Source organism: Macadamia integrifolia, chromosome 14, assembly GCF_013358625.1.
Source record: "Macadamia integrifolia cultivar HAES 741 chromosome 14, SCU_Mint_v3, whole genome shotgun sequence".
NCBI lineage: Eukaryota > Viridiplantae > Streptophyta > Magnoliopsida > Proteales > Proteaceae > Macadamia > Macadamia integrifolia.
In genome coordinates this window covers 23,788,445-23,815,452 of record NC_056570.1, presented here as the reverse complement: position 1 = coordinate 23,815,452, position 27,008 = coordinate 23,788,445, and the positions used below count along the sequence as shown (strand labels likewise).

General features: G+C 38.2%; 2 protein-coding genes across 5 annotated transcripts; both read left to right on the top strand.

Moving 5' to 3' along the window:
• Positions 1-184: 184 nt before the first annotated feature.
• LOC122061429 (MDIS1-interacting receptor like kinase 2-like) lies at positions 185-10,695 on the top strand. Of its 4 annotated transcripts, none has more exons than XM_042624680.1 (8): positions 185-3,185; positions 5,407-5,852; positions 5,930-6,212; positions 6,385-6,679; positions 7,780-8,035; positions 8,555-9,095; positions 9,817-10,074; positions 10,165-10,695. In XM_042624680.1, exons 1-2 carry the CDS (start codon positions 299-301, stop codon positions 5,766-5,768), a joined length of 3,249 nt encoding a protein of 1,082 aa, XP_042480614.1. In that variant the 5' UTR covers positions 185-298; the 3' UTR covers positions 5,769-5,852; positions 5,930-6,212; positions 6,385-6,679; positions 7,780-8,035; positions 8,555-9,095; positions 9,817-10,074; positions 10,165-10,695. The 4 variants fall into 4 exon arrangements, with proteins under 4 accessions (XP_042480614.1, XP_042480615.1, XP_042480613.1 ...); XM_042624681.1 differs by having other exon boundaries at positions 5,407-6,212; positions 10,165-10,265; positions 10,380-10,695; XM_042624679.1 differs by having other exon boundaries at positions 5,407-6,212.
• Positions 10,696-24,034: 13,339 nt separating this feature from the next.
• LOC122060745 lies at positions 24,035-24,808 on the top strand. The gene has a single exon (XM_042623848.1). The coding sequence runs from the start codon at positions 24,035-24,037 to the stop codon at positions 24,806-24,808; it is 774 nt and encodes a 257-aa protein (XP_042479782.1).
• Positions 24,809-27,008: the final 2,200 nt, after the last annotated feature.

Here is a 27,008-nt window from a genome sequence, read left to right as displayed (position 1 = left end):
AACCAATGGAAGGAAGGAAATTCGGAAATGGATTAATTGTGTGAAGTAGAATCTAGAAATGGAGATTGATACTCTGTAGCCAGCCCCTCCTCGTCCACATCAAAGAATATATATAGAGAGCATTTAATGGACCACATGGACTGTTAACCAAAGGTCCCACACAGTTTATGAACGCTTCAAAAGTCTGCAACAAGTAAATGCGACAATAGAGAGTGAATTGTCTTCGTGTGTCATCGATATCATCACCTGCCCTCTCTATAAATTAGCAATCAAGATGACAACATAATGGTATGTATGTATGGTTGATTCACTGGACTTGAATTCTCCCATGGCTTACTACTCATCCACCCGTTCTTCTCCCACTACTTCTCCGACTCCATTAATGTCGTTTCTCTATCTTTGCCTTATCATCTTATTCCTCAGTACTTCCTCTGCGTTTGGTAGTGGATTAGGGGTCTCTTCCTCTCGGTCGTCATCAAGTGAAACAGAGGCTCTACTCAAATGGAAAGCCACTCTCCAAAACTACTCTGTCTCTGCTCTCCGTTCTTGGAAGCTTACATCATCATCCTCAGCACCAATCCCCTGCTGCAACTGGTTTGGTATAACTTGTAACAAAGCCCGAACCAGCGTGGTTGAGATTAGCCTTCCAGGACTCGAGCTGCAAGGTACGCTTCACAACTTCACCTTCTCTTCCTTTCCCAATCTCCTCCGTCTCAATCTCAGCCTCAATGGACTCACAGGACCCATACCAGTGCATATTGGCAGCCTCTCCAAACTCACCCTCCTTGATCTCTCCAATAATTATCTTTCCAGCGTTCTGCCTCCCTTAAGTAATTTAAGCAGCCTGAAATTCTTAGACCTCTATGGCAATGAAATCAGTGGCACAATTCCTTTAGAAATAGGGAATATGAAAAATCTGGTTGAGTTAGCAATAGGTTCGAATAAATTCACTGGTATGATCCCCCATGTCCTGGCTAATTTAAGCAACCTTCACTTTCTATACTTGCATACCAATGAACTCAGTGGTCCAATACTTTCTGAAATCGGAGATATGAAAAATCTGGTTGACTTGGCATTACAACAAAACAACCTCAGTGGTCCAATCCCTTATTCTCTGGCTAATTTAACTAGACTAGAGACCCTCTATTTGTATTCGAATCAATTATCTGGTCCAATGCCTTCTGAAATCGGAGATATGAAAAATTTGGTTCACTTGGAGCTATCTCAAAACAACCTCAGTGGTCCAATCTCTCATTCTTTGTCTAATTTAACTAGACTAGAGACCCTCTATTTGCATTCGAATCAATTATCTGGTACAGTGCCTTCTGAAATCGGAGATATGAAAAATCTTATTGACTTGGAGCTATCTGGAAACAACCTCAGTGGTCCAATCCCTCATTCTCTGTCTAATTTAACTAGACTAGAGTTCCTCTATTTGGATTCGAATCAATTATCTGGTGCCATACCTCAAGACTTTGGTAGCCAAGCATCCATTGTAGAATTCCAATTGTTCGACAACGTCTTATCTGGAAGCTTACCGCAACAAATATGCCAAGGACGATCACTTCAAAGATTAGTGGTTCAAAACAATAGTCTTACGGGTCCTATTCCTGACTTCAGAAATTGCACAAGTTTAGTGAGAGTTAGACTTGAAAAAAACCTATTAGTAGGAAATATAACTGATAGTTTTGGTGTATATCCACATCTTTATTACATTGATATGAGTCACAACAGACTATATGGAGAGCTATCACCAAATTGGGGAAAATGTAAAAATTTGTCTGTTCTGAAGATTTCTGGAAATAATATTAGTGGGAAGATACCACTTGAGGTTGGTCAGTTAACTCAACTTGGAGAACTTGATCTTTCTTCTAACAAACTTGCTGGAGAAATACCAAGGGAACTTGGTAACTTATCTACATTGCTCCTTTTGTATTTAAATGACAACAAGATTTCAGGGCATGTACCAGTTGAAATCGGCAAATTAATCAATTTGGATCATCTAGATCTATCGGCAAACTGCTTGATTGGATCAATCCCTACACAACTTGGTCAATGCTCCAAATTGTTGTCATTAAATTTGAGCTATAATTCATTGAATGGAAGCATTCCATCTCAAATTGGTGATCTTGTATCCCTACAAATTCAATTGGACCTTAGTCATAACTCAATCAATGGACCGATACCACCTGAGCTTGGGAATTTGAAGATGCTAGAAATTTTGAATCTATCCCATAATATGATCACAGGCTCAATACCTTTTTCTCTTGAAAATATGGTTAGCTTAGTATCTTTTGATCTATCCTACAATGAGTTAGAGGGTGTTGTTCCCAACACTAGGGTTTTTAGAAATGCTTCTTCACCTCAAGCATTAAGAAACAATAAAGGGCTATGTGGTGAACTCCAAGATCTACTTCCCTGCAATCGATCTCTTACAAGCAAAGGAATGAAAAAAAATGGACACAAAGTTGTCATATCCATTGTTGCTTCTTTTATAGGAATTGTGCTCCTAATATTTGCAATTATCAGTGTTTTCTTCCTCTTGCGAAAGAAAGTGAAAAAGGAGAATACAGAACAAGCAAGAAGAAACCATGGAAATGTATTTTCAATATGGAATTTCGATGGAAAGATTTCTTATGAGGACATTATTCAAGCAACAGAGGATTTTGATGCCAAATATTGCATTGGAACTGGAACTTATGGGAGTGTTTACAAAGCAGTGCTACCTACAGGCCATGTAGTCGCCTTGAAGAAGTTTCATCCATTGGAAGGTGAGATGATAGTTGATGATGAAAGCTTTGGGAATGAGATTCGTGTGTTAACAGAAATAAGGCATCGAAACATTGTCAAACTTTATGGATTCTGCTCTCATCCACGATGCATGTTTCTTGTTTATGAGTACATGAAAAAAGGAAGCATAGCACGTATCTTAAGCAATCAAGCAGAGGCTATTGAGTTTGATTGGCAGAAAAGAGTAAATGCCATCAAAAGTGTGGCCAATGCTTTGTCTTACTTGCATCATGATTGCATTCCCCCAATAATTCATCGGGATATTTCAAGCAAAAATATATTACTAGACTTGGACCTTGAGGCTCATGTATCTGATTTTGGCATTGCAAGATTATTAAATCCAGACTCATCTAATTGGACGTCACTTAAAGGAACTCATGGATATATTGCTCCAGGTATTTAAAACTTTCAATGCTATATACTATATTTTGTTGTTTGAGGTTTCTTTATTTTTACTGTAGTAGTTAAGACCTTCGATTTTTGCTGAATTGGGCTATTGAAGTAATTTTCATCTTAGTATTGAAAAAGGAAAAGATAAGGTGTTTGTATATCATACCTTAAATTCCAAGTGGAGGACAATTGTCATAGTTTGAAAAATATAACATTTGAACTTTGAAAGATTTAGTTCACAATCACCAAAACTTTGATTAAAAAAAAGATATTTTTGTTTCTTTTAATTACAATCCCTTTGGAATAATAGGATGAATGTTGCTATAGCCTATTGTTATGGTATTTATATGTTACATTAGAAATTATTAAATTTTCCATCAGTAAATATCCTTTAGATTCTTTTTGACATAAGTTAATGCATTATATAATTTATGATGAGTACAAAACATTTTATTTAAGTGAGTAATTTAATAAAAAAAACTAAAGGATATCATAAATTTCTTAAATACCCTTAAATACCCTTGAATTTCCAGGTGTCCCTAAATTAAAATGGGCAAAAACCTTATGCAAACTAAAGAAATATCATAACTATTGGGGGGGGGGGGGGAAGCAAAATAGAACAATGAAACTATTCATTTGTAAAGGAAAAGAAGCCCTAGTATATTTCATAAGCTACCCAAGTATACTTTGTAATAAATTAATTTTGTTTTTCCAATTCTTTTACGGAAAATAAGTATGCCTAGCACTACTATTCTTTACTATTGAATTATAAACAAGATACAATATCTAAAAGAAAAGAAAAGAAAAAAAAAAAGTAATGGCCAAAGTTTTAGGAGTCTAAGTTAATCAAGTCAAGATCTCAAAGAATATTTAAGGAGGGGTGGAGTGCCATATCCTGCCCTCCCATCAAACCCAAAATAAATCTTAGGTTACCTCCTGAATTTATTTAATTAAGACCAAAAAATGAAAAAACATTTGGTGAGGGTTGTCAAGGGCACATACAACCATCCTCAAACATAAAACCAACTCCCTGGATTTATTTATTTAATTAATTTTTTTTTTGGGGGGAGTGGGGGTGGGTTTGTTAGTAATTTGATCAAACAGACTATTGAAGAGGTAGTACTATCCTTGGGTAATCTACTCTAAGGTCCCATCTCTACCATGTTGGCCTAATATGCAATTAATATTAGCTTGCCAAAATTAATATATCATTTTGCTATGCTTTATATTTTACGGGTAAAGACATATGGGATAAAGTTATCATAGGAGCTAGTCGATGGATCTACAGATTTTTAGCACCGACTAAAAATACTAGAATTTCTAGGTGGCCCTGTTTGGGGAGTTTTTGACGCAGACCTTGTTTCAACTACATGGCATGTCTATTGGGCCATTACTTTTGTAGACAAGAGGACCTAAGGATTCCCACTCCCATTCAGAACCATATTTTTTATACATGACAAAATTTATCTACTGATATTAATTTGTATGTGAACAATATTTTACTTGTGCAAAACATATAAACGCAACATGAACTAACCCATGTCCTGCCAAGTGGCAAACAGTGAGGCGTTATACTTCACTAGGTGTAGTGCATATATATATATATATATATATATTTATTGTATGTTAAAGGCCACAATGCTCAATAGTAATGGAGGAATATTGGGCATAAGTTTCTTCCAAAGTCATAGAGAGGAACTTCTCTATATGAGTCAGCCTTTTTAACCATATACTCTATTGGATGGGTCTCAAATTGTGTGGAGAGGTAGATCTCAAGTCTCTTGTCCACATTTGAAGTTTCAGCCTCACAAAGTTGTCTGGTGGCAAAATGAATCATTAAATGTTTCATGATTACAAAGAAGGCGCATGGATACCAAGAGGGGCATGGACTAAGGTAAATAACTGAACGAAAAATGGTTTCTGTGGGGCAGCATGGCCCTTGCGTCCAGACACATAGGAGCCAAATGACCACCTTACCCCCAATAAAATACAAAATGATGCTTTTTGATGCTTTCTCGCATGCTCCCATTGCCCCCCTATGCACGGGTAGGGGCTAGGCTCCCCAAAACTAAATTTGAGTTTAAAATTGATACTTGATGAGTCCAAACCTTGCTCTACCATATTTATCATTTAAAATATATTGCAGTTCCTTGTTTCTATTTTAAAACTCATTTGTTGTCGTATTTATACATTTTCACTTAGCCACTTTCTTTTCTTACCATGCAGAGCTTGCATACACCATGGTGTTAACTGAGAAGTGTGATGTATATAGTTTTGGAGTTGTGGCTTTAGAAATAATTATGGGAAAGCATCCAGGGGAGCTCATCTCTTCTTTAACATCATCAGTTGGCCAAAAGATTCTACTAAGGGACATGTTAGACTCATGCCTTACCTTTCCATCAGATCAAAATGTTGCAAAGGATGTGGTTTCTATTGTGAGAATAGCACTTGCATGTTTACGCAATCACCCAGAATCCCGCCCAAATATGCATCAAGTATCAAAAGGGCTATTTGTTCTCCAACCATCATTTGTGGAGCATATTCATACAATTACTATAGGTGACCTAGATGCTATTGAAATACAATAATTGTGACCGACGACCCATTTGACCAACAGGGGACTGACGTGATTCATTTAAGACTGCACTCAAAATTAAACAATAAATCTCAAGGTTAGCATTTTGTCAATTGCATGGTTATCAATCCATTTCATTCCAAAATTATATCATCCTTTTGGGATTTTGATCAGAATGGCACAATTGAAGTCCTCACTGTCAAGACCATAGAGCTGATCTTTATTTCTTTGGAGGTGATTCTTTTCTGAAAACTTTTGTAATTTTAATTTATCTATTTTAATATGTATGCTTAGCATTAGTTGTTATATGATTTTAATCTTTTCTTATTTTGAAACTTGGAAGTGGTAGTTGAAGTTGAAAGAAGTCGTGCAGAGGCTGCCTTTTTGTTTCAGCCTCATGTTTTAGTGATGATTGACTCCAAGGGGTTCTTTTTTCGCCTTCTTGGACAATTAAATGGTAACATTCTACCACTTCTCTTCTGTGGTAAAATAGAGACTCAAATTTTGGTTGTATAAGATAATATTGTAAAATGAGGGAATGTTATGTTGTCAGATTATCCTGTTCCTTATCTTATGCTTTAGTTATCTTGTCTATAAAGGTTATCTGATGCATCATTTTGTGGATACAGAGGGAATATAAAGAATTCAAAGTTTGGATAATGGGCCAGTTTCCATGGCATAAGAGGCCCCTGATGAGGGTTGGACAATAGGCCAGATAACTATGTAAGGGATCATCCAAGAATGATTCAGGTAAGGTGTTCGGTGGCTCAATAAAATAAATAAATAAATAAATGAAAGAAGAAGAAGAAGAGGAAGGCAGTTGCTACTTCCGCAGAAGAAGAGAGGAAAGGGAGAGAGAATGACCGCTGGAAAAACAAAAACATGGAGAAATCATAGGAAGAAGGAAGAGAGGGTTCAGTTTAGGTAAGTTTCAATTCTCTTTTATTTATTTATTTATTTATTTAATTCCTATTTGCTCATTTGATGATAGTGGATCCATAGATAGAGACTAAGAGAAGAGGACAAAAATAAGGAGAGAGCCGGAGAATTAATAGGGAGAAGGAGAGGCAGAAGGGGAACCCGCTAGAGAGGGGGAGAGGTATGTGCGCTATCCTAAAATGAAGGAATAAAGGAGAAGAAAGATTGAGTGATTGAGCTACAGGTTCTCAATCACTGTAGCTCAAGGAGAAGAAAGGGGAATGGGAAACTATGTGTTGCCTTGGAGTAAAAGAAGAAGGAGATATAAGAGGGAGAGAGGCCAAGAGAATGTTGGAGAAAAATAAGAACTCTACGGTTTTGGGGAGAGAGATAAAATAGGAGATTTAATCAGAAAGGAAAGAAGAAAGAAAGAGAGAATGACGGACGGAGAGAGAGGGTTAGAGATAAAATAGGAAAAGGAGAGAGGGAAACGAGAATGAGAGAAAGAAAAAAAAAAGGCAAATTATGGTAAACTTATTGAGAAGAAGACCCCAAGTTGGGTTTACCAATTGGACTTTAACCATTATTTGGCTATAGGATTTTAAGGCCCTCTTGGGTATCATATTATTTATTTATTTATTTATTTTTATTTTGGTTTACAAAAACGATTTTTGTTGCATTTGGTATCATTTATGGAGCTTTTTTCTATTTAAAAAAAATGATAAAACAGAAAAACAAAAAGATATGAAGAGTCGTTTATGTGTTTCAGCCAAAATTGATTTTCAGTTATTTTTGGCTGAACTTTAATGTGCACGTGCTTAAAGTCTCAATATGGAATGGTAAAGTAGTCATTTACTTTTTAATTAGAAATCCAAGCCCCTTGCCCCTCGAGTCCAAAGTGGAGAAAGAGAGTTATAAGGAAGATGGATGAAGGTTTTTTTGTAGACTTGTAGTTTTCTCAACAATTTGGTGGGATTGTTCGCCACGATAAATATTCAAATGGGAATGTTATATTCTTTGATATATGTGGCACTTATTGTTGAAGGAATCATGTATTTATTTTATATCCTTATTCATTTTTAAACAAATAATGTCTATGACAACAGATCACTATGAAAGGATTAGATGGGATCCACGGACCAATATATGTTAGAACATGATGTGTTGGCTATGATGCCCCTGTAAAGAAGCAACTTCCTAGAAAGACATGCAACTGCTGGCCTAGATGGTGATTCCTATTGTTGTGATTCTAAGAAGAAGAACAAGAAAAATGTATCCAAAGAAGGAGAAGAAGAAAATAAAGCATAGAGAAACTTCAACACAGATACATGGCCTCGAAAATATTGTAAGAGAGGATTGAAGGTAATGAATTGCATTTTCACAATATTGGCTCTTCAATTGGTTCTTGGTCTACTTATGTAGGCCTATACTTTTTGTTATACTAACCGATGTGCCCATGATAGGAATAGATGGTGTAAAATTGACTCTCATTTCTCGAACAAATATTGAGAAAATTGTTGGGCAGTCTCCTATGTTCATAGTTTCCACATTCTTAGATGATGGAGGAGTTTCATAAGGAGGCCAGTTCTTTTTTTTGGTGAATAATAAATGCATTAAAAGAAAGGGAGGGAATATACACAGCCTCAAGAGAGAGATTAAATCCAATAAGGATGATAAAAGTCTAGAAAGGATCACAACTAAGGCCCAATGGGCTTGAAGACTCAAAAATATGTCACAAACATATCACAAACATGTCCATTACATCTCAAAAGCCCACATGGGTTTAGAAACAAAACAAGGGAGCCCAATACAAGCAAGGGCAACCAAGTCAAATCCAAGTGTAAAACCCTAACAAACTATCTCTTGTCTTCATCTTTCCAGCTGCCAAGGGAGCACTGCCGAAAGATGGCAATGGCGGCAAAGTGGCGTCGGGCTTGGGGAGGGCCACAACCAAGCGGATAGCTAGCCTAGCAAATGTGACATCCATGACGGAGGGGCGCCAATCTTACGGAGGGCAACCACAACCAAGCGGATAGCTAGTCTAGCAAAGGTGACATCCATGACGGAGGGGGGCCAACCTTACGGAGGGCAATGACAACACAGTTGCTAGCCGAGCATAGCTGGCAGCAAATCAGCGGTAGCCAAATGAGCCAGGTAGATCGGGTCGCTGGCCAAGTAGGACTGGCGGCCAACAGCTACAGACCATGTGGGCTGGCTGGTGACCACGCAACGGCAGAGCAAGCCAAGTGGAGCATGATTGCGACTGGCATGAGAGAAAAAAAAAAGGGGGGGGGGCTGGAGGCGATAGGCTGCTGGCTGAGCGGAATCCAAACTAGCCTAGAGAAGGACTTGTGGTGATGGAGGCTTACAAAGTTGGCGGCTAGCTGTCGGCCTTTTCACTGGGAAGTTCATCATCACCGAGGTAATCTCAACTACATGCGAATCAATATTTGTCTCCCACTAAATGCTGACATTTTAAGGATGTTGCTTTCTAGCTAAAAATATCTCGGGTGTCAATGATGTCATTTATTTTCTACATGAAAATTTTAAATTATGATTTTCCAGCAAAGCAGGGTAAGACTGTGTGCATTATGAACCTTTCCAAACCCTGCAATGGTGGGAATCTTGTGCACTAGATATGCCCTTTTAACATAGAAAATCAAAATTCTCATAATTCTGTTGAACCTGTTACTTGAACTAAGGTCCTGCAAGTTTGGTTTGATTGCTTAGAATTTTCTCTACTCTCTCTCCTCTTAATTGCTATGTCTTCTGAGCCTTGCCAATATCTCATGCCATATTTGAGGTGAAAAAATGATTCCCTTAGGGTTTTAAAATTTTGTTATCTTAGCCTTGACAATATCTCCTTTGGCACCAAGCAGTTTTTCTGTTGGTTTGCAATATCTCTTGTGTTTTATTAGAATAAAAATTTATCAACTGTTTGAGATGATCGATTGTTGGTTTGTTGGAAGAATGATTCAGTGTATCTGTGGTGTACAAAAAAATAGTAAAGCCATGTGATCATATCAGTGTGTCAAATTGATAAGGGCTATGGTCTGAAGTGCAAACCAGATATTCCATTCAACAGTACAATTATAGTTTTACATCTTTGATTTCTTGATTTTTTTAATCTCCTCACTCTGCAGGAGCTGTAAGCAGTTTAGTAAGTGATCAGTATGTCAGAATTCCAAAATGAGCAATTAGAGCTTGGGAGGGGGGTTGGATAAGCTATGCTCTAGACATTTCCTTCCTCTTAGCAGGGAATATCAGTGGCACTTTCAGCTTTCTGGCCGCTGCCCATCTGCTGGAAGTGCCTAACATTATTCATATATTCTGGGCTTGATGCTGTGGTTGTCCTATGAGCTTCTTGTGGTCACTCAATCTCGTGAGTGGGAATTAAGGAGGTACCGTATCAATAATTATTTTCCTTTCTGTGAAAATTTAATTTTCATTTTAAGCTTTCAATTCAAACACTTTGCCATTCATGACAACAGAAAAAATCTGTGTCAAGGGTTTTGTCATAATAGTGTTGGAAGGAAGGGGGCACACAAGAGTTAAGGCTTCCTAAGAGTCCTCTTTCACCCGTACACAAAAGGTTAGGCGGTGAAGACATCTTTGGAGATCTGCATATGGAATTTGTATCCGAGTTGGTACTAACTCACCTCTATCTCTCTCTCTCTCTCTCTCTCTCTTTGTTTCTATATAGAAGGTGGGGGAGTGAGAGTAATGTATAAAGGTAAATCTATTTCTGATTCTCAAACCATGAGGCGAAGTTTTCTTGTGAGATCTATTTTCACTCTGGTTTTTTCGTGAGGATGCAAGAGGGGGGTGAAAAGGAAGAGAATTAGCTCTTTCGTGTTGGGTTGTGGCATGACAGCATTCTCTCTGTCAAAGAAAGAAAGAAAGGTACTGAGATTTTTCTGTATTTTGGAATGACATGTTTGAAGGTGAGAGTACTATAATTTTGTGAATCCACCTTTGTTTGGTAAGTTGCTTTGTAATCCAAGATGTAATTTTTCTCTTGATGTTTTGGTAGCCTCTATATTGTCTAGAGAGGAGATCTTGTAACCCCTTTAATTATTATAGTGAAATTTTTTACCTGGACGAGGTCCCGTGGTTTTTTCCCTTTCGTCTTGGAAGGGTTTTCCACGACAAAATTGGTGTGCTTTGTAGTTTGAGTTGATTTGTTTCAGCATTATTACTTTATACATATTTTTGTTATCGTTGTGGATGAATGAAACTTGGCTGCTGCCTAGGTTGCAGCCAAGTACCTGCAACCCCTGGTACCAGCCAAGAGAATGGAATCTCAGTGGTATGGTTGGAAAAATACATTCTAGGCTGGTATTTCCAAACCTGCTCCTAGGATTCCATTTCCTTGACTGCCACCATGAGGTTGCCGCTCCTAGGCTGCAACCTGGGCAGCAGCGAAATTTTTTCCGTTGTGGATCTTCATTAACTTGTACAGAAGTGGCAAATTGTTATTTTTTCTAATAAATAGTTAGTGCACGTATGGGTTTTCAGACTAGCTGGGGTAGGATATGGAGTTGCCTAATGGGTAATGACTCATGGTGAGCTCTACACTTTGTTTTATATTGTAGTTTTCTCTTCATAGCAGCATAATAGAATATTTGATCTTGAAGAGAAGATAAATAACTGTGTATTTCGCAAGCTATTCATGTTCTGATATTCCATTTATTGTATCTTCTTGCTTGGCATTTTCTCATAATCTTGATTTTTAGTTCCTAAATTTAAATTTAAGGTTCTTTGGTCAAATATTTTCTTAATCCCAATGTAATTACTTCCTTTTCCATTTCAACAAGATTAGTATCTTGTTGGTTGTGCTAAATGTTCCTGAATTTGGCTAGCAATGTGCATGTGATTACTAATTGGTTCAATTATGCATTTTTTTCGTCAATTTATTTATGTCACAACTAATATCCTTCATTAACATTTAAATAGAAAGATATTGAAGAGAAATGCACATGGGAACATATGATTATAAATGTTGGACCAAGGTTGCAGTTATGGAAAGGAGACTTTACCACCAAGCCAAGGGTGAAACCTCCAAAAAAGCATAAGAATATGATCTGTTAGACCCTTGTAGTGAGTTTACTTTTTTGGAATGAATGGAATTAAGAGAATATTTGAAAACTAAGCCGAACCTGTTGAACCAAAATTTCAGTTACCAAGACAGTTGAGCAGCTGCTTTTTTTTTTTTGCTAAAGGGCCAAAAATTTTATTGAGATGAAAGAAAAAAGAAAAACAAGATTACAATGATTTAAAATCCCCCACCTCGGCATTGCCATTAGCAGGGAAAAAAAATCTAATCACAACTAAAACAAAATCTAGGTCTTGCATTAGCATCGTTAGCAAGCTCACAATTGATGCTAGGTGGAAAAGAAATATTTAAAGAGAATTCTCCACATTTTTCCGCTTATCTAGATAGAAAGTCAGCCATTCCATTTGCTTCTCGAAAGCAGTGTGAAATTATCCACTATATATATGCTAAGAAATCCTGACATGTTATCTAATCTTGCTGAGCATACCAAGGAATTGATTGAGCTTGAATTGCCATGACAACTGCTGCCGAGTCAGATTCGACCTTCAATTCCTTAGCCAATATGATTCCTTCAAGGAGAGCACTGAATTCTACAAAATAATACATCTGAATTCGAAGGAATTCCTGAAATGATCTCACACAAGAACCCCTATGATCTCTAAGCACACCACCTGCACCAGCTCGACCTGGATTACCCAAAGAACATCCATCTACGTGAGAAAAATATTTTAGAACATGAGCAGATCCAACACTGAGAATAGATAGGCTCTGTTTGTTTTTCATACTTCCCCAAATGCATATTGTACTACAGCAATTCTCATATTGTCCTATAGCATAGAGAGTGGAGTTGTTCCAGAGAATAAAACCTGCTATGACCAAAAGTCACAAATAAAACCTGCAAACTTTGATTCTATTAACTACCCCATAGACATAACTGCAACTCTAGAATATCTGTTGGGTTCTGCAATGGCAACCCGCAGCTATCTGCTGGGTTCTGCATTAAACCTATTAGAAATAAAAGTCAACCCAAACAAAAAATTGGGTTGGTTTTCAGTTGAGCCACCTTTCCCTACCCTTGGTAGTGTTACAATTGTACAAATTCATCCTTAGATGAGTACTCAGTGAGTCATTTCAGCTCAAAGATCCAACCATAAGTCTAGTTGGTCTGTTCTGGTCCAGGTTCAAGTTCACACACACTAATGTCCTAACAGCTTCATGAAAGTTGGTCTCTGGTAGCAACCCAATATGTCACTTATCTATTGGTAATTACAATTATGGTGTGAAATACATCATAACATAGAAAGCTTTTGAATTGATCGAACACGCTCGATACCAAATAAAAGATTATAGTGAGAAGTGCTTCATAACGACAACATAGTCCTTTGACGTTAAAATCTAAAAACCACTAAAAGGCCACAACAAATGGCTGGTTCCAATAAAATAAGTATCCAAAAACTTAATCCCTAGACTGGGTCTTCAATGCATGGCCAGCTTAAAAAAATTGTAACCCACAAGCTTACTTTTGCTTTTCAATTTTTGTCCAATTAAATTTTTGCTGGAGTATTTGCAGACTTCTAATAAAAAAACTTGGAGACAACATCATAGCCTCAATGACCACTCACTTCATATAGCAAGATTGTTTTTCGCCCTAATATAAAAAAGACCGTAAGACAATCATACAATTGTTAGGTACTCAACTGAATATCATCCAATAGGTACATAAGAAAATCATAACATCCAGACTAAGTTCTATCAGGAAATGCGAAGATACAATGTGCATGATTGGGAAATTTTCCTGGCATCGTATGTGATGAAATCCCAATGTGTGCCACATCACAATGTCTTTGTTCTCAATCGGACGGTTCTTAAAGATCCAAATACCATTAATTAGTACTTAACCATCAAACAAATAAATTTACCCTTTTATGTAAAAATCTTAATTTGATGTTTGCTCGTGCAGATTTATTACCTCTCAGACCAAACAGCAAGAGTATCCTGTCCTTGGCTTTGGTATACAAAAAGCCCACCCGCCCGCTCCGTTTATAAGATGTCACCCACACCAGTGCATACATATGACTTATACATAAATAAAAATGGTTCTCGAAGAAGAAATAATGGTTACCTTGCTTCACATTTTTGCCAATTAATCTTAGGCAAAAATGATCTTAAAATTTCAGGGGAGGATTCAAGAACTGTGATGATGCGATAATGCTATCAACAGCATTTGAAGCTCCATAAGATCCTTCAAAACCACTGTCAAGGAAATATGCATCAGGAAACTTATGCTCAAGGACCAATGTTACGATAACAAACTTTCAAAATTGAACATTTCTTGAATTTCTTGGATTACCAACCTGTAATCCAGCTAGTATATTCCTTGAGAAAACACAAGAGATCCCAAACAAGACTGTAGAAAAGCAGATATTAAGAAGCAATGTATTTATAATGAACCAGAACACCAGATAATTAATTGGTAACTGAATTTTTTTCTAGTTCTACCAACCAGCCAAACACACAAAATTCAGTACATTGGGATTCCAGCCATGTCTACAGGAAATGGGGAGATGATGAGCCATTGGCCTAATAATTCAAGGAAGATCTCATTGAGAAAGAGCTACCAGTTCCTGGTCCAGACCATCATGAACAGCCCCATGAGTTCAGGGACCTCACCAACCACCAACAGCTCATGATGGATGTTAGTGGACTTGTGGTAGAAATTGTCCTTGGTTTTGCAAGGCAAGGTTTAAATTCATCACTGATCTTATCACAAATTAAGATGAGTGGTACTATGTGATTTGGAAACTTCCACAAAACTTTCCACTTATTTGGCCATACTGCTACCAGTGGTTTGTAATGCTAAATGGCTTGAAGTCCTAAGACATTAAAAACAAAGATAAGAATTTAACAATGTCTAGGCAGCACTTCTCCACTATCAAACTATTTTATCCTTCGAAAAAAATAAATCAAAGCCTGAGAAAAAATACATTTCTCTATTATAAACAAATTCTACTACTTGGTTCCCTAAAGAAAACCAAGCTTACTTTGTATTTTCTACCATTAAACCCATCTTGCCAAAACTTATATATCATTTTTCTATGTTATATATTTGACGATGGTAAAGACATTAAGAGTAAAGTTACCATAGAGTAGATATATTCTTTTCTTTTCTTTTTTTTTCATAGAAGAAGAAAAATAATATATTACAAACTAGAGGAAATAACATAGTTATCAAGTTTACAATTGTTTAGAAAATTTTTTTTAACTATCGTCCTATAGGCAATGTTGGCCAAAAAAACAACCATTTCTTGGTGGCCTGAGCCAAAATGAGATAGATGGGATAGTTTTATAAACATCTAAGAGAAGGGGGACTACACTCCAAGGCCATGATTTGGGTGTTTGGTCTACAAAAAGATTATATAGTTTTTTCAGAATTCGTCCATACATCCTTGATTTGTCAGCCCTTCACTTGTGCTTTCTGCACCCTGAGGAGGAACCCCCCTAGTAGAAGCTTCAATGGTATTCCGTATCATCAAATAGTTAGTTTTAAATGAGATATATTCTCTTTTAAGAAATGAACAATATACCCAACCACATGATTTGATATCTGGATTTGCAAAACAGAAACACATATCAAAGTGTGAGTATCAAAGTTGGGAAAGTAAGGGGGTAGCACATAGGGTATCAAATTTGGTACCTGAGTTGCAACCTTTGAGGTGCTGCTATAATCTGGGCAATTAGGCCACCCCACCATAAAGCAGATATAAGAACTTTGTAGGGGTTGTGTTTATCAGATTTAAATATTATAAAATTTCTATGATTCCAAAAAAAGTAACATATTATTATATAGGTAGAGAAAAAATTGTCAAGGTTGACCTTCAAAACCAAATCAAAATTAAAAAAAAAAAATACAATATTAAATTCTTAAAGGAGGTAGCAGAGAGGTATTCAATATGTAACCCCAGTGGAGTAGAAGTTGATATAGATAACATATCCCCAATTATTTTAGCGTGGACTAAAAGGACTAGAATTTCTAGGCGGAAAAAATAGAATATATGCTAAAGTCAAAAGCCAAAATACTCACTATTAATGAGGGATTATTAAACAGAAGTTTCCCCTAAAACCATAGAGAAGGGCTTCTCTCCACGAACCGCTCCTTTTAGACATGTGCCTTATTCAATGGGACCCAAATTTTGTGGATAGATATACCCTAAGATGCCTCATTCACATGTGAAGTTCAGCCTCAAGAAGTTTTCCCAATATCAAAATGAAGCATGAAATGATTCATGATTATAGAGAGCATGCATGGATTATTGAAAGGTTCATGTACAAAAGTAAAAAACTGAATTTGACCTTTAGAATTGGCACCTGATGAGTTCAGATCTTGCAATGACATATACAACAACAACAACACAACCTTATCTTAACTTGCTTCACTATACCAATCATTGTAATTTATTGTTCCTATTTTTGTGGTTCTTTTTATACTTTTTCACTAAGTCACTTTCTTTCTTCCTTTGCAGAGCTTGCCTACACCATCGCTTTAACTAATAATTGTGATGTATATAGTTTCGAAGTAGTTGCATTAGAAACAATTATGGGAAGGCATCCAGGGGAACTCATCTCATCTTTTACGTTACTAGTTGGCCAAAATATGCTATTAAGAGACATGTTAGACCCATGTCTCACATTTCCATCAAATCAAAGGGTTACAAAGGATGTGATTTTTGTTATGAGAATAGCACTTGCATGTTTACGCAGCCACCCACAATCCCATCCATCTATGCATCAAATATCAAAAGAACTACTTGTTCTCCAACCATTATTTGTGGAGCATTTTCATACAATTACTATTGGTGATTTAAATGATTTGGAAATACAATAATTGTGATTGAAGATTCATTTCACCTACAAGGGACTGAGGCAATTCATTTGAGACTTCCATAGACAATTATGTGGTAAAATTCTACCACTTTTGTTTTGTAATCTTATAGAGAATCAAATTTTTGTTGTATAAGATATTGTTGTAAAATGAGGGAATGTTATGTTGTCTAAGTATCCTGTCCTTATCTTATGCTCTAGCTATCTAGTCTATCAAGGTTAACGGATGCATCATTTTGTGGATATAGACGGAATATGAAGAATTCAAGATTCGGGAAAAATGATTTCCATGGCATAGAAAGTCCCCGAGGTAGTTTGGAAAATGCAAGATGGAACATCATGGCCAGGGAACAATATAAGGGATCATCCAGGAATAATCTAGGTAAGGTGTTACTCTTTCTACAATACACGATCAAAATACCATTAATTGTAGGAGAGTTGTTACGATTAGGCCTTTCTTGTTGATATTTATGTGTTAAAATAACATAATTTAACCTAGAAGGTGTTCTCGTGAAAATGTTGTCCGTCTTAGTATCCTTTCTGTCATGCTTTTGATGCTTGGAGGGGTAGGGGAACCTAAAATATAGAAAATTTAATAAACAGTTTTTATCCTTACGGTGCAATTAAACACAAAATATGGAATCAATAAAATGTCTGCTTATGCAGGATTTTGCTTAAAATTACATTATATTTAAAGACTAGAAAATGCTAAGGTAGTTGGGATTTGTATTGATTCTTTTGTTTCTCTAAGATATGACTTGTGCAACAGGTATTTCTTGGATAAAATGATGTCCGTAATGTTGAATTATATTTGTTAACATAAGTGAATGGGATTTGGTCACCACAAGAAAGTTAGGGCCATGAATACTCTGGTAAACCCGAATCAATTTTTCTTCAGTTTGCACCAACATTATATCTTTTTTTCCCTTTCTCCATTTAGTTAATAAATTAATAAATTAAAATTTTGTTTAATTTTCATTGTAATTTTCTTTCCTCATTTGGTTGTTTATTGAAGGTAGGGGTGCAACAGGGCCGGGTTGGGCTGGGCTTCTTAAAACCTTAGCCGAACCCTTCGTCCCCTTAATTGGGCCCAAACCCGCCCTGACCCTGACTCAAGGCCGCAAAATTTCAACACAAACCCTACCCTTCAGGGTTCAGCTCAACCCTTACCAGCCCTGATTGGCCTTGATTTTTCAAGGTCGGGCCAGGATGATCCTGACCCTGACCCTAATTGGCCCTAATCCTGGTTTGCCATCAAGGGTTGGGATGGCCCTGATTGACCCTGACCCTAGTTTGCCATCAAGGGCCTGGTATACCCTGACCTTGACCCTACAAAATAATAAATAACTTAAAAATAAAAAAAACATTTATAATAAAGAGGAGATAAAAAAACACAAAGTTACAAATTACTTGTTACGAAGAGAACGTCCTAAAGCAAACATTCAAATAATACAAATAACTCTAACTATTATACAGAAAATAAGTATCCCTAGCACTATTACGCTTTACTATTGAATTATAAACAAGATACAATACCCAAAAAAAAAAAAAAATCATGGCCACAGTTTTAGGAGTCTGTGTTAATCAAGTCAAGATCTTAAAGTACATTTGAGGAGGGGTGGAGTGCTATATCCAGCCCTCCCATCAAACCCAAAATAAATCTTAGGTTATCTTCTGAATTTATTTAATCAAAACCAGAAAATTAAAATACATTTGGTGAGGGTTATCAAGGGCACATACAACCATCCTCAAACATAAAACTAACTCCCTGGAATTTTTTTTTTCTTTCTTTTGTGGGGTAGGGGGGTTGTTACTGATTTGATCAAACTGACTATTGAATAGGTAGTACTATCCTTGGGTAATCTCTTACTCAGAGGTCCCATCTCTACCTCATTGGCTCAATATGCAATTAATATTTACTTTGTATTTTCTACCATTAAACTCAGCTTGCCAAAATTTGTATATCATTTTACTTGGGATTAAGTTTTCAGAGGAGATAGTTCCAACCACATGGCATGGCTGTTGAGCAATAAGTTTTGTGGACAAAGGGACCTAGGTTCTCCCACTCTTATTAGGAACCATATTTTTTTTAGTCAGAGACAGAGAGGGTTCAGTCTAGGTAAGTTTCAATTCTGGTTTTTTTTTTTTTTTAAATTATTCCTTTTTGCTGGCTTGATGATAGTGGATCCATAGTCAGAGACTGAGAGAGAATGAAAGAAAATAAGGAGAGAGGCGGAGACCAAATAGGGAGAAGAAAAGAAAGAGAAAATTTAGGAGAAGAAAGAAAGGAGCGAGGAAAATTGTGTGTTGCCTTGGAGTAGAAGAAGGAAATAAAAGGAGAAGAAAAGAAATAGAAAATTTAGGAGAAGAAAGAAAGGAGCGAGGGAAACTGTGCGTTGCCTTGGAGTAAAAGAAGGAGAGGAAAGAAGGAAGAGAGGCCGAGAGAATGTAGGAGAAAAAAAAAAAAAAAAAACCTCTAAGGTTTTGGTGATAAAATAGGAGATTGAGTCAGAAAGGAAAGGACAGAAAGAGAATGCAAGCTGTCCTAGAGTGTGTGCGTAAGAAAGAGAAAGAGAAAGAGAGAAGGAGAGAGGAAACGACCCCATGTTGGGTCTATCAATTGAACTTTAACCATTATTTCACTATAGGATTTTAAATTGGTTCTATTATTGTTAAATTGTAATTGGAATTGGACTTGGGAAGTTACATGAGACAAGATGGGAAAAATGTTAGGAGAGAGAAGCTCTGGGACTGGTGTGCATTCGGCTGAAGAAGATGATCTCCATGGCAATCGATCACCTGACAAGGGAAAGCAACGACAAATTACAGATTTTTGGGGCCCTACTGTCTGCCCGCGGCCTCCATCGATCCCTGAAGCCCATGCTCAAGGATCTACTGTTCTTGATGCCCCGGCCACAAAATCTTATGCCAGGGCGGTGGGCGGTGTCTTTCCGGTGGTTGAGGATTTGCCCGATCCTGTTCATGCTGGGTCCTCAACAAAGGTGATTATCCCGCAAGAAGACTATGAAGAGAGACTAGAAAAATACCGAGTGGCCTTGATAGGAAGACTCAATTTTAGATATGTATCCCTTGATGATATTCGGAAGGAAGTAGCGAAGGACTGGAATTTAAAGGGGAAGATGAAGCTGATCCCAATGGGAAAGGGGTTTACAATCTTCCAATTTGAATCGGAGAGAGATATGGCATCAATATGGAAGCGAGGACCTATAAAACTGGGGGGCCAATACGTTCGCTTTTAGCGGTGGCATACTGATTTCAACATTCATGAAAAGATGGTGAACAAAGCCCTTGTATGGGTCAGATTCTCAGAACTATCTCTGGAATACTGGCATGAAAAGGTCCTATTGACCATGGCAAAGGCGGTTGGAAGACCGTTGGCAATTGACCAACGCACAAAACAGGTGCTATATGGGAATTTCGCTTGGGTGCTAGTTGAAATTGAGGTGGGCAACCTGAGACCTGAAGAGATTAAGTAAAACGGAAACAACCAGGGACTGATACCTTGTTCTGGTTCAAGCAAAAGATTGTTTACGAAGATCTGATTGGTCGATGTGGTTTTTGTAAAAAAAGGGGTCACTTAATCGGAGCTTGTAGAGAGAAGAAGGCTGCCCATGAAAAGGCAGCTTTGCAGGGAAAGGATCCAGGCATTCCTGGTGCTATGTACGCGGATGAGGAACTTCGGCAAGATGTGAGATCAAGTGAACATTGCCCAAATCGGCGTGTGGAAGATGTTGAATCACCACGGCAGGGATCCAGGGAGAGTTCCACTGATGACAGTCATGATAGTGCCTCCATGGAGGGCGGTGCTAGTGATGCAATCTCTTCAAGGGGCAGCGATGAAGATGTTGATTCATCCTCAGGCGAGGAGGAGGTTCAGGAAACAAATATAGAAGGTCCATCTGCTGAGGCTATCACTCCTCAATCAAGGAGATTTTCTCCATTGGGTGCTGAGACTGAGGTGGGATTGACTTCATGCAATAATTCTCTTTCCAATTTTGAATCTAATGCAAATGTGGAAGTTATCTTGGAGGTGGACCGGATGGAGGATGACAGGGCCGACCCTTCTTTTGTCTTGCCCATGGTGGGAAATGATTTTGGAATTGAACTAGCTAAGAGGCGAAATACCAATGCCACCCCTCCTATGGATGGTCAAACTGATGGATATCATAGAAGCCTACGTTTTGCTTCTCATGGAGCCTTTACGGCAATTATGGGACCCCCCCAGGAAGGCCTCGACGAATGTAACAGATGGTGTGGCCACAGTGGATAGGGCGGACAGGCAAAGGGAGGAATCCCAAGGTGGATGGACCGTCCAACAAAAGAAGAAGGGAAAGAAAACGCAATCAAAGGATCAGGCTCCATCTTGGGCTGATCAATCAACCTCATCTCACCTGTAACCATGAGAGCACTCTTTTGGAACATCAGGGGAATGAAAAAGACCTCTGCAAGGGATTCTCTTCAGAATTTAATCTCTGAGCATATGTCAGACATCATCTGTCTTGTGGAGCATATGATAGATGTTTCAAAATTTCCAAAGTTATCTTTTAGTAGGATGGGATTTGATCCTGACCTCATCCATAATGTGTGGGATAATAAGGAACCCAACCTGTGGGTGATGTGGAGAAAAAATCTTTCGAAACCAGTGATCACTTTGATGTCTGACCAGTAGATATCGTTCCAGTTAAATTGGCTTGGGGGCATTGTTGCTATCTCAGCAGTGCAAGCTAAATGCCTCAGGGCAGAGCGCAGAAATCTTTGGATTGATTTGATGTCTGGTCCTTTGCTAGGGCCGAGAATGATTCTTGGAGATTTCAACGCCACTCTCTTTGACCATGATCATCGCGGGATAGGCAGGTTCTGTATGGGAGCAGCAATGGAATTCAGTGCTATGGTCGATCCCACCTCCATGATCCAAGTGCCTTCTTCGGGTAGAAAATTCACTTGGAATAACAACAGAAAGAGAGGTAACGTTGCTGCAGTGTTGGATAGGGCTTTTGTAAATGCTGATTGGCTGAATACCTTCACTGATTGCATCCAACAAGTTCTCCTCAGAGCTGCATCTGATCATGTTGCGAAGCCAAAAAATTTCCCTTTCCACCTAAACAAATTCTGGATGGATCATGTGGAGTTTACTTCGATTGTGGAGAATGCATGGAATATGGAGACCATTGGCTTATCCCCCATTCCAACCCTGGCACAGAAGCTAAAGAAATTAAAACCCATCATTCGGGATTAGTCGCGCACTGCTTTTCCAAATCTAGACTTGGAGGTAAAATCCTCCAAAGCTGATCTTGAGGAAATTCAGCTCCACATAGATGAAGAAGGTATGTCTGATCATCTTTTCGATTTAGAGGTTGAAGTAAAAAATCGATACTCGAAGGCCTTGGAACTTCATGAGAAAATGTGGGTAGAGAAGTCCAGAGTGAGATGGTTGAAGGAAGGGGATAGAAACTCCAGATTCTTTCATGTCACGACCAAGGTAAAGAGATCGAAAAATGCAATCAGATCCATTCTAAAGGAGGATGGGAAAGTGGTTACTAATCAAGATCAGATGGGGTCTTATTTAGTGGATTTCTATGAAAACTTTCACAGCCGTGTGGATGTGGAAAAACACCTAGAAATTCTTGATGTCATTCCTCCAATTATTAATCAAGATGATAGACTTGTGCTTGACGAGATTCCCATGGACTATTAGATCAAGATGGTTGTTTGGGAATTAGATCCCGATAGCTCTCTTGGGTCGGATGGCTACTCTGGAGCTTTTTTTAGGAAATACTAGACTATTATTCAAAAGGATGTTTGCAGTGCGATGAAGTCCTTCTTCTCTTCAGGTATGCTTCCTAATGGAGTTAATAACTCTTTTCTCCTATTAATTCTTAAGGAGGAGGGTGCCCGCATCTTAGACAAATTTCGGCCCCTATGTATGGGGAATCTTTTTTGCAAACTTCTTTCCAAGATCGTGGCCACTCGACTCAGTGCTTTCCTTCATAAGTTAATTTCTTCAGAGCAAGGAGCCTTCTAGCATGGTAAACTCATTCAATCTAATATTGGATTGGCCTCTGAGCTTGCCAACCTGATGGGGAAGGCCGCTAGAGGGGGTGGAATGGGTCTTAAAATTGGTATTAGGAAAACCTTTGATACTCTATCATGGGAATTCCTTTTTTTGACCCTTAGAAAATTTGGGTTCTCTGAAAAAATGATTGGGTGGATTAGAGAAATTCTTAGTTCTGCTAGAATTTCAATTCTTTTAAATGGTGGTCCGATTGGATTCTTTGGGGCTACCAGAGGTCTTAGATAGGGTGACCCTAATCTCCACTCTTGTTTATTGCTGTTGAAGAGGTCTTTTGCAGAGGCTTAAAGGAAATGGGAAGAAAAGGTCTCATAAAACCCATTGCTAGTCCTCGTGGCACACCAGTTCCTTCTCACCTATTGTTTGCATATGACATATTCATTTTCATGAATGCCTCTAAAAGATTTGTCGGAAACATCAAATCTTTTTTGGAGAATATCAAAGCTTCTCTGGGCAACATTTTAATTTGGAGAAGAGCAAGATGTTCCTCGCAAGGATCCCTGCCTATAGGAAGACTTGGATTGCAGAGAAGATGGCCGCTCCCATTTGTAATTTTCCAACTAAGTACTTGGGAGTGGAAATTTTTCAAGGAAGAGTCAAGAGAGAGCCTCTTTTATCTACCATGGACAGGATCAAGGCCAGATTAGCAGGGTAGAAAGGAAGGCTTCTCTCTCTGGCTGGCAGAGTGGAGCTGATCAAATTTGTTATATCAAGAATGCCCCTTCACAGTTTCTCCATTTACTGGTGGCTGGCTACCCTTATCAAGTGCTTAGAGAAATGGATGAGGAACTTCATTTGGACAGGAGAGATTGATTCCACCAAAGCCATCACGGTGAAGTGGGAATCAGCTTGCAAGCCAAAGAGAGAAGGAGGTCTGGGAATTCGCCGGCTTCGTGATGTTAACAAAGCTCTTCTAGCAAAAATGACCTGGAAAATTAAAAATGAAGACTCTGAGCTTAGCAATCTGGTCAGGGCAAGATTCTTAACTAGATATGGCCTCCTAAAGAAAGGCTACAAAGGCTCCTCAATATGGCCAAGCATAAAAAAAATGTGAAAGTTTGTGGGAGAAAATGAGAGGTGGATTGTGGGAGACGGTAAAAAGATTGATTTTTGGAGACACAACTGGATGAGTTCGAGATCAATCTCTGACATCTCCTGCCCTAGAGAGGACACTTTTAGTAACCATTTTCATACAGTGGACCAATTTATTGACAATGGCATGTGGAAGCTGCCTATTGTCGAGTCAAACCTCCTAAATCTAGCTTTTGATTCTATTAAGAGCTTGCCCCTCCCCTCCATTCCTATAGAAGATAGGTGTATGTGGAAGCTGGAACCAATGGGAATTTTTTCTGTCAAGTCTGCTTGGGAAGGCATTAGGAAGGCAGCTCCAGCAGTCTCTTGGGCTTCCCTGGTATGGAACAAGGACCTCCCGTCGAGACTATCCACCTTGGCTTGGTGCTGGGCTCACGGAAAGCTACCTGCTGACGATAAAATTCAAAAGAAACAGATTTACCTACCCTCAAGGTCTGACCTATGCGGATCCAGTGAGGAATCCTTCAACCACCTTTTTCTTGATTGTAGGTACTCTTCGGAAATGTGGGACAGGGCAGCGGTAATGCTCAATGTGGTTTGGACTAATCAACCCACTGTGGTGGATGTGATAAAATGGTGGAAAAATAAGGTTAGAGGCTGGTCCTTGAAGAGGCCTTGGATGATTGGGTTGGTTGTGATAATTGAGGCTATTTGGAAAGAAAGAAATGGTAGATGCTATGAGGGCAAGGCAAGCTGCCCTTCCTTGGTGGTGAACACTGCAATCAAGGATGTCTCTTTCATCTATAACGGTATGAAAATCTCTCCTTCCAGTGCTACCGATCTTGTTCTAGCTAAACGATTGCTACTATCAATTTGCCCTTCCTCTGCTCTGAGCACCCTGGAGGTTTATTGGTGTAAGGCGCCTAGACCATGGGTGAAGCTAAATGTGGATGGTTGCTCCCTGGGTAATCCTGGCCGAGTAGGTGGTGGTGGTATCTTCGGAGACCATAATGGAAAAATGATTTTCTTATTTGGATTTTTTATGGGTATAGCTACAAATTTTCAAGCAGAAATCTAGAGCATCATTAAGGGTCTGACTTATGCTCGCAGTCTGGATGCGAGGAAAGTTTGGATTGAAAATGATTCTTCATCTACGGTGACACTGTTTCATCATAGGCTCATTCCTTGGTTCATGTACCAGAAGTGGTCCAATCTTCTTGGGTATATTGATTCTATAGAATGGAAGATCACACACTGCTTTAGAGAACCAAACCCTATGGTGGATTACTTAGCCAAAGAAGCGGCAAAGTCAGGTGTATCTGGAGTCAAAGAAAGCCTCCCTCGGTCTGTTATGGATGAGTTATTTTTAGATGAATCTGATCGCCCTCGCTTCAGATTCTATAGATAGCGGTTGGGAGCCTCTGCTGATGGCATTGCCGAAGGTGGAGGCCCTCATCTGCAGGCGACTGGGAGTCTTTGCTGATGGCAATGCCGAAGGTGGAGGCTCTCATCTGCTAGCTTGTTGAGTTTTTTTTTGTATTTTTTTTCTCTATGTGACTAATTCTTTTTTCCTCCTATTTAATAAAATTTCGACCTTCTACCCAAAAAAAAAAAAATTGTAAATGGACTTATGTATTGAAAGAATCTGTAACTGTCTTTACCAAAAGAAAAAAAAGAATTTGTAACTATGAATGAAAAATGTTCAAAGTTAGATTTAGTTGGACCCTCTATATAGAATAGAACCCTAAGGCATTGTTGTATGCTTGTAAAAGTAGCAGTGCCCTAGAGTGAGTGAATCACCGGCTGAAATTTTCGAGTTGATTGATTGACGTGTAAGTGGAACTTGATATGATCCACATATGTATTTATGCCTATGTTTACTTATGTTATATTATTCCAAGAAATGCTTACGAAACATGTTGTAAAGTTCTATAGATCAGAAACTTGGGATTCAGGTCTAGCAATTATTTTCAATGACATAAATTGGGACTTTTTACAGTGCCCGAGATATAGATTTATTGGTTAGTTGGGTTTTCTTTTCTCCTCTTCTGATGGCAATGCCAAAGGTGGAGAATTGAAGTAACTATTTTGTATTAGTTCCATCTGGGGATGCCTGGATGTATTCTTTATACCATATTTTTCTTTCAATTCTATTTTGCTGACCATTAGCAATTATATATATATATATATAATGCATGGAGTTTTCCTAAAAGAATATGAATGTATGCTATGATTATATAGAATACTTTATAAATGTATTTTTTGATCTTATAATTGATTTTATACATTTTTTATATGAATGGCTATATGACATGATTGCAATCCTTTCCAATAGGGGGTTGGGTGTTAGATGAGGCATAGGTGTATGTTTATATTCGTCTCTTGGCCAGCAGAATGGGCCATTTAGGATGGGATGAGTTGTGAATGATGTACCACCTAGCCATGTTTCATCGTGTGTGCCATCTAGCCCATGGTTTTGCGTATGTGTGCCACGTAGCTCGTGGTCATGAGATCCTGGACAATGACTATTTGATACACGAGATGCCTCACACTTATGTTTGCAGTTGACAGTGTTTGTCTATGACTAAAGAAAAAAGAAATTCAAGGTTTTAAAGTTTATAAGATTATTTTCCATGTTTTCATGAAATGCTTAGATAAACATAAATACTTTGATCTATCATGCTTGATGTTATGGAAAAGTTATGCATATATTTGAAAAGTTTATGGATAAATATATATATATATATATATATTATATTATGAGTGATTGTGTCATGTTCAGTGTTATGGGTTGTATGGCCAACTCCGTTATTTATTTCTCCACATATCACCAAAGGTGTGGCTTGGCTCAAAGGGAGAGCCAACTAGAGAGCTGTTAAGATTACGCCTTTCTAGTTTGTTGCTTATGAGTTAAAATACCATATTTTAACCTGTTAGTTGTTCTTCATGGGAATGTTGTCTAAATTAGTATTCTTTTGTCATGTTTTTGGTAACTAGAGGGGAGGGGGGCACCCAATATGTAGAAAAAATTTTAAATAGTGTTAGATCAAACACCAAGAAACATGAATAAAGAAAGATAATAGATCCGTACGACACAGAGATTTAACGAGGTTCACACACCAGGGTGGTGTGCTACGTCCTCGGGCGAAGAAGAAGATGATCCACTATGCAGAAGAAGGATTACACCCTAGCAGCGGCGAGGAAGAACTCGCCCTGAAACCCTAGCTTCGTGAAAACCCTAGAATACAATGACTCTCAACAAGCAACAGTACATTATA

Excerpts from the sequence above, each read along its gene's own strand:
- LOC122060745 (XM_042623848.1), top strand. The coding sequence starts at position 24,035 with ATGGGAATTTTTTCTGTCAAGTCTGCTTGGGAAGGCATTAGGAAGGCA.
- LOC122061429 (XM_042624680.1), top strand. The coding sequence starts at position 299 with ATGGTTGATTCACTGGACTTGAATTCTCCCATGGCTTACTACTCATCC. Across the intron at positions 3,186-5,406 it reads TCATGGATATATTGCTCCAG|AGCTTGCATACACCATGGTG; the intron begins GTATTTAAAACT and ends CTTACCATGCAG.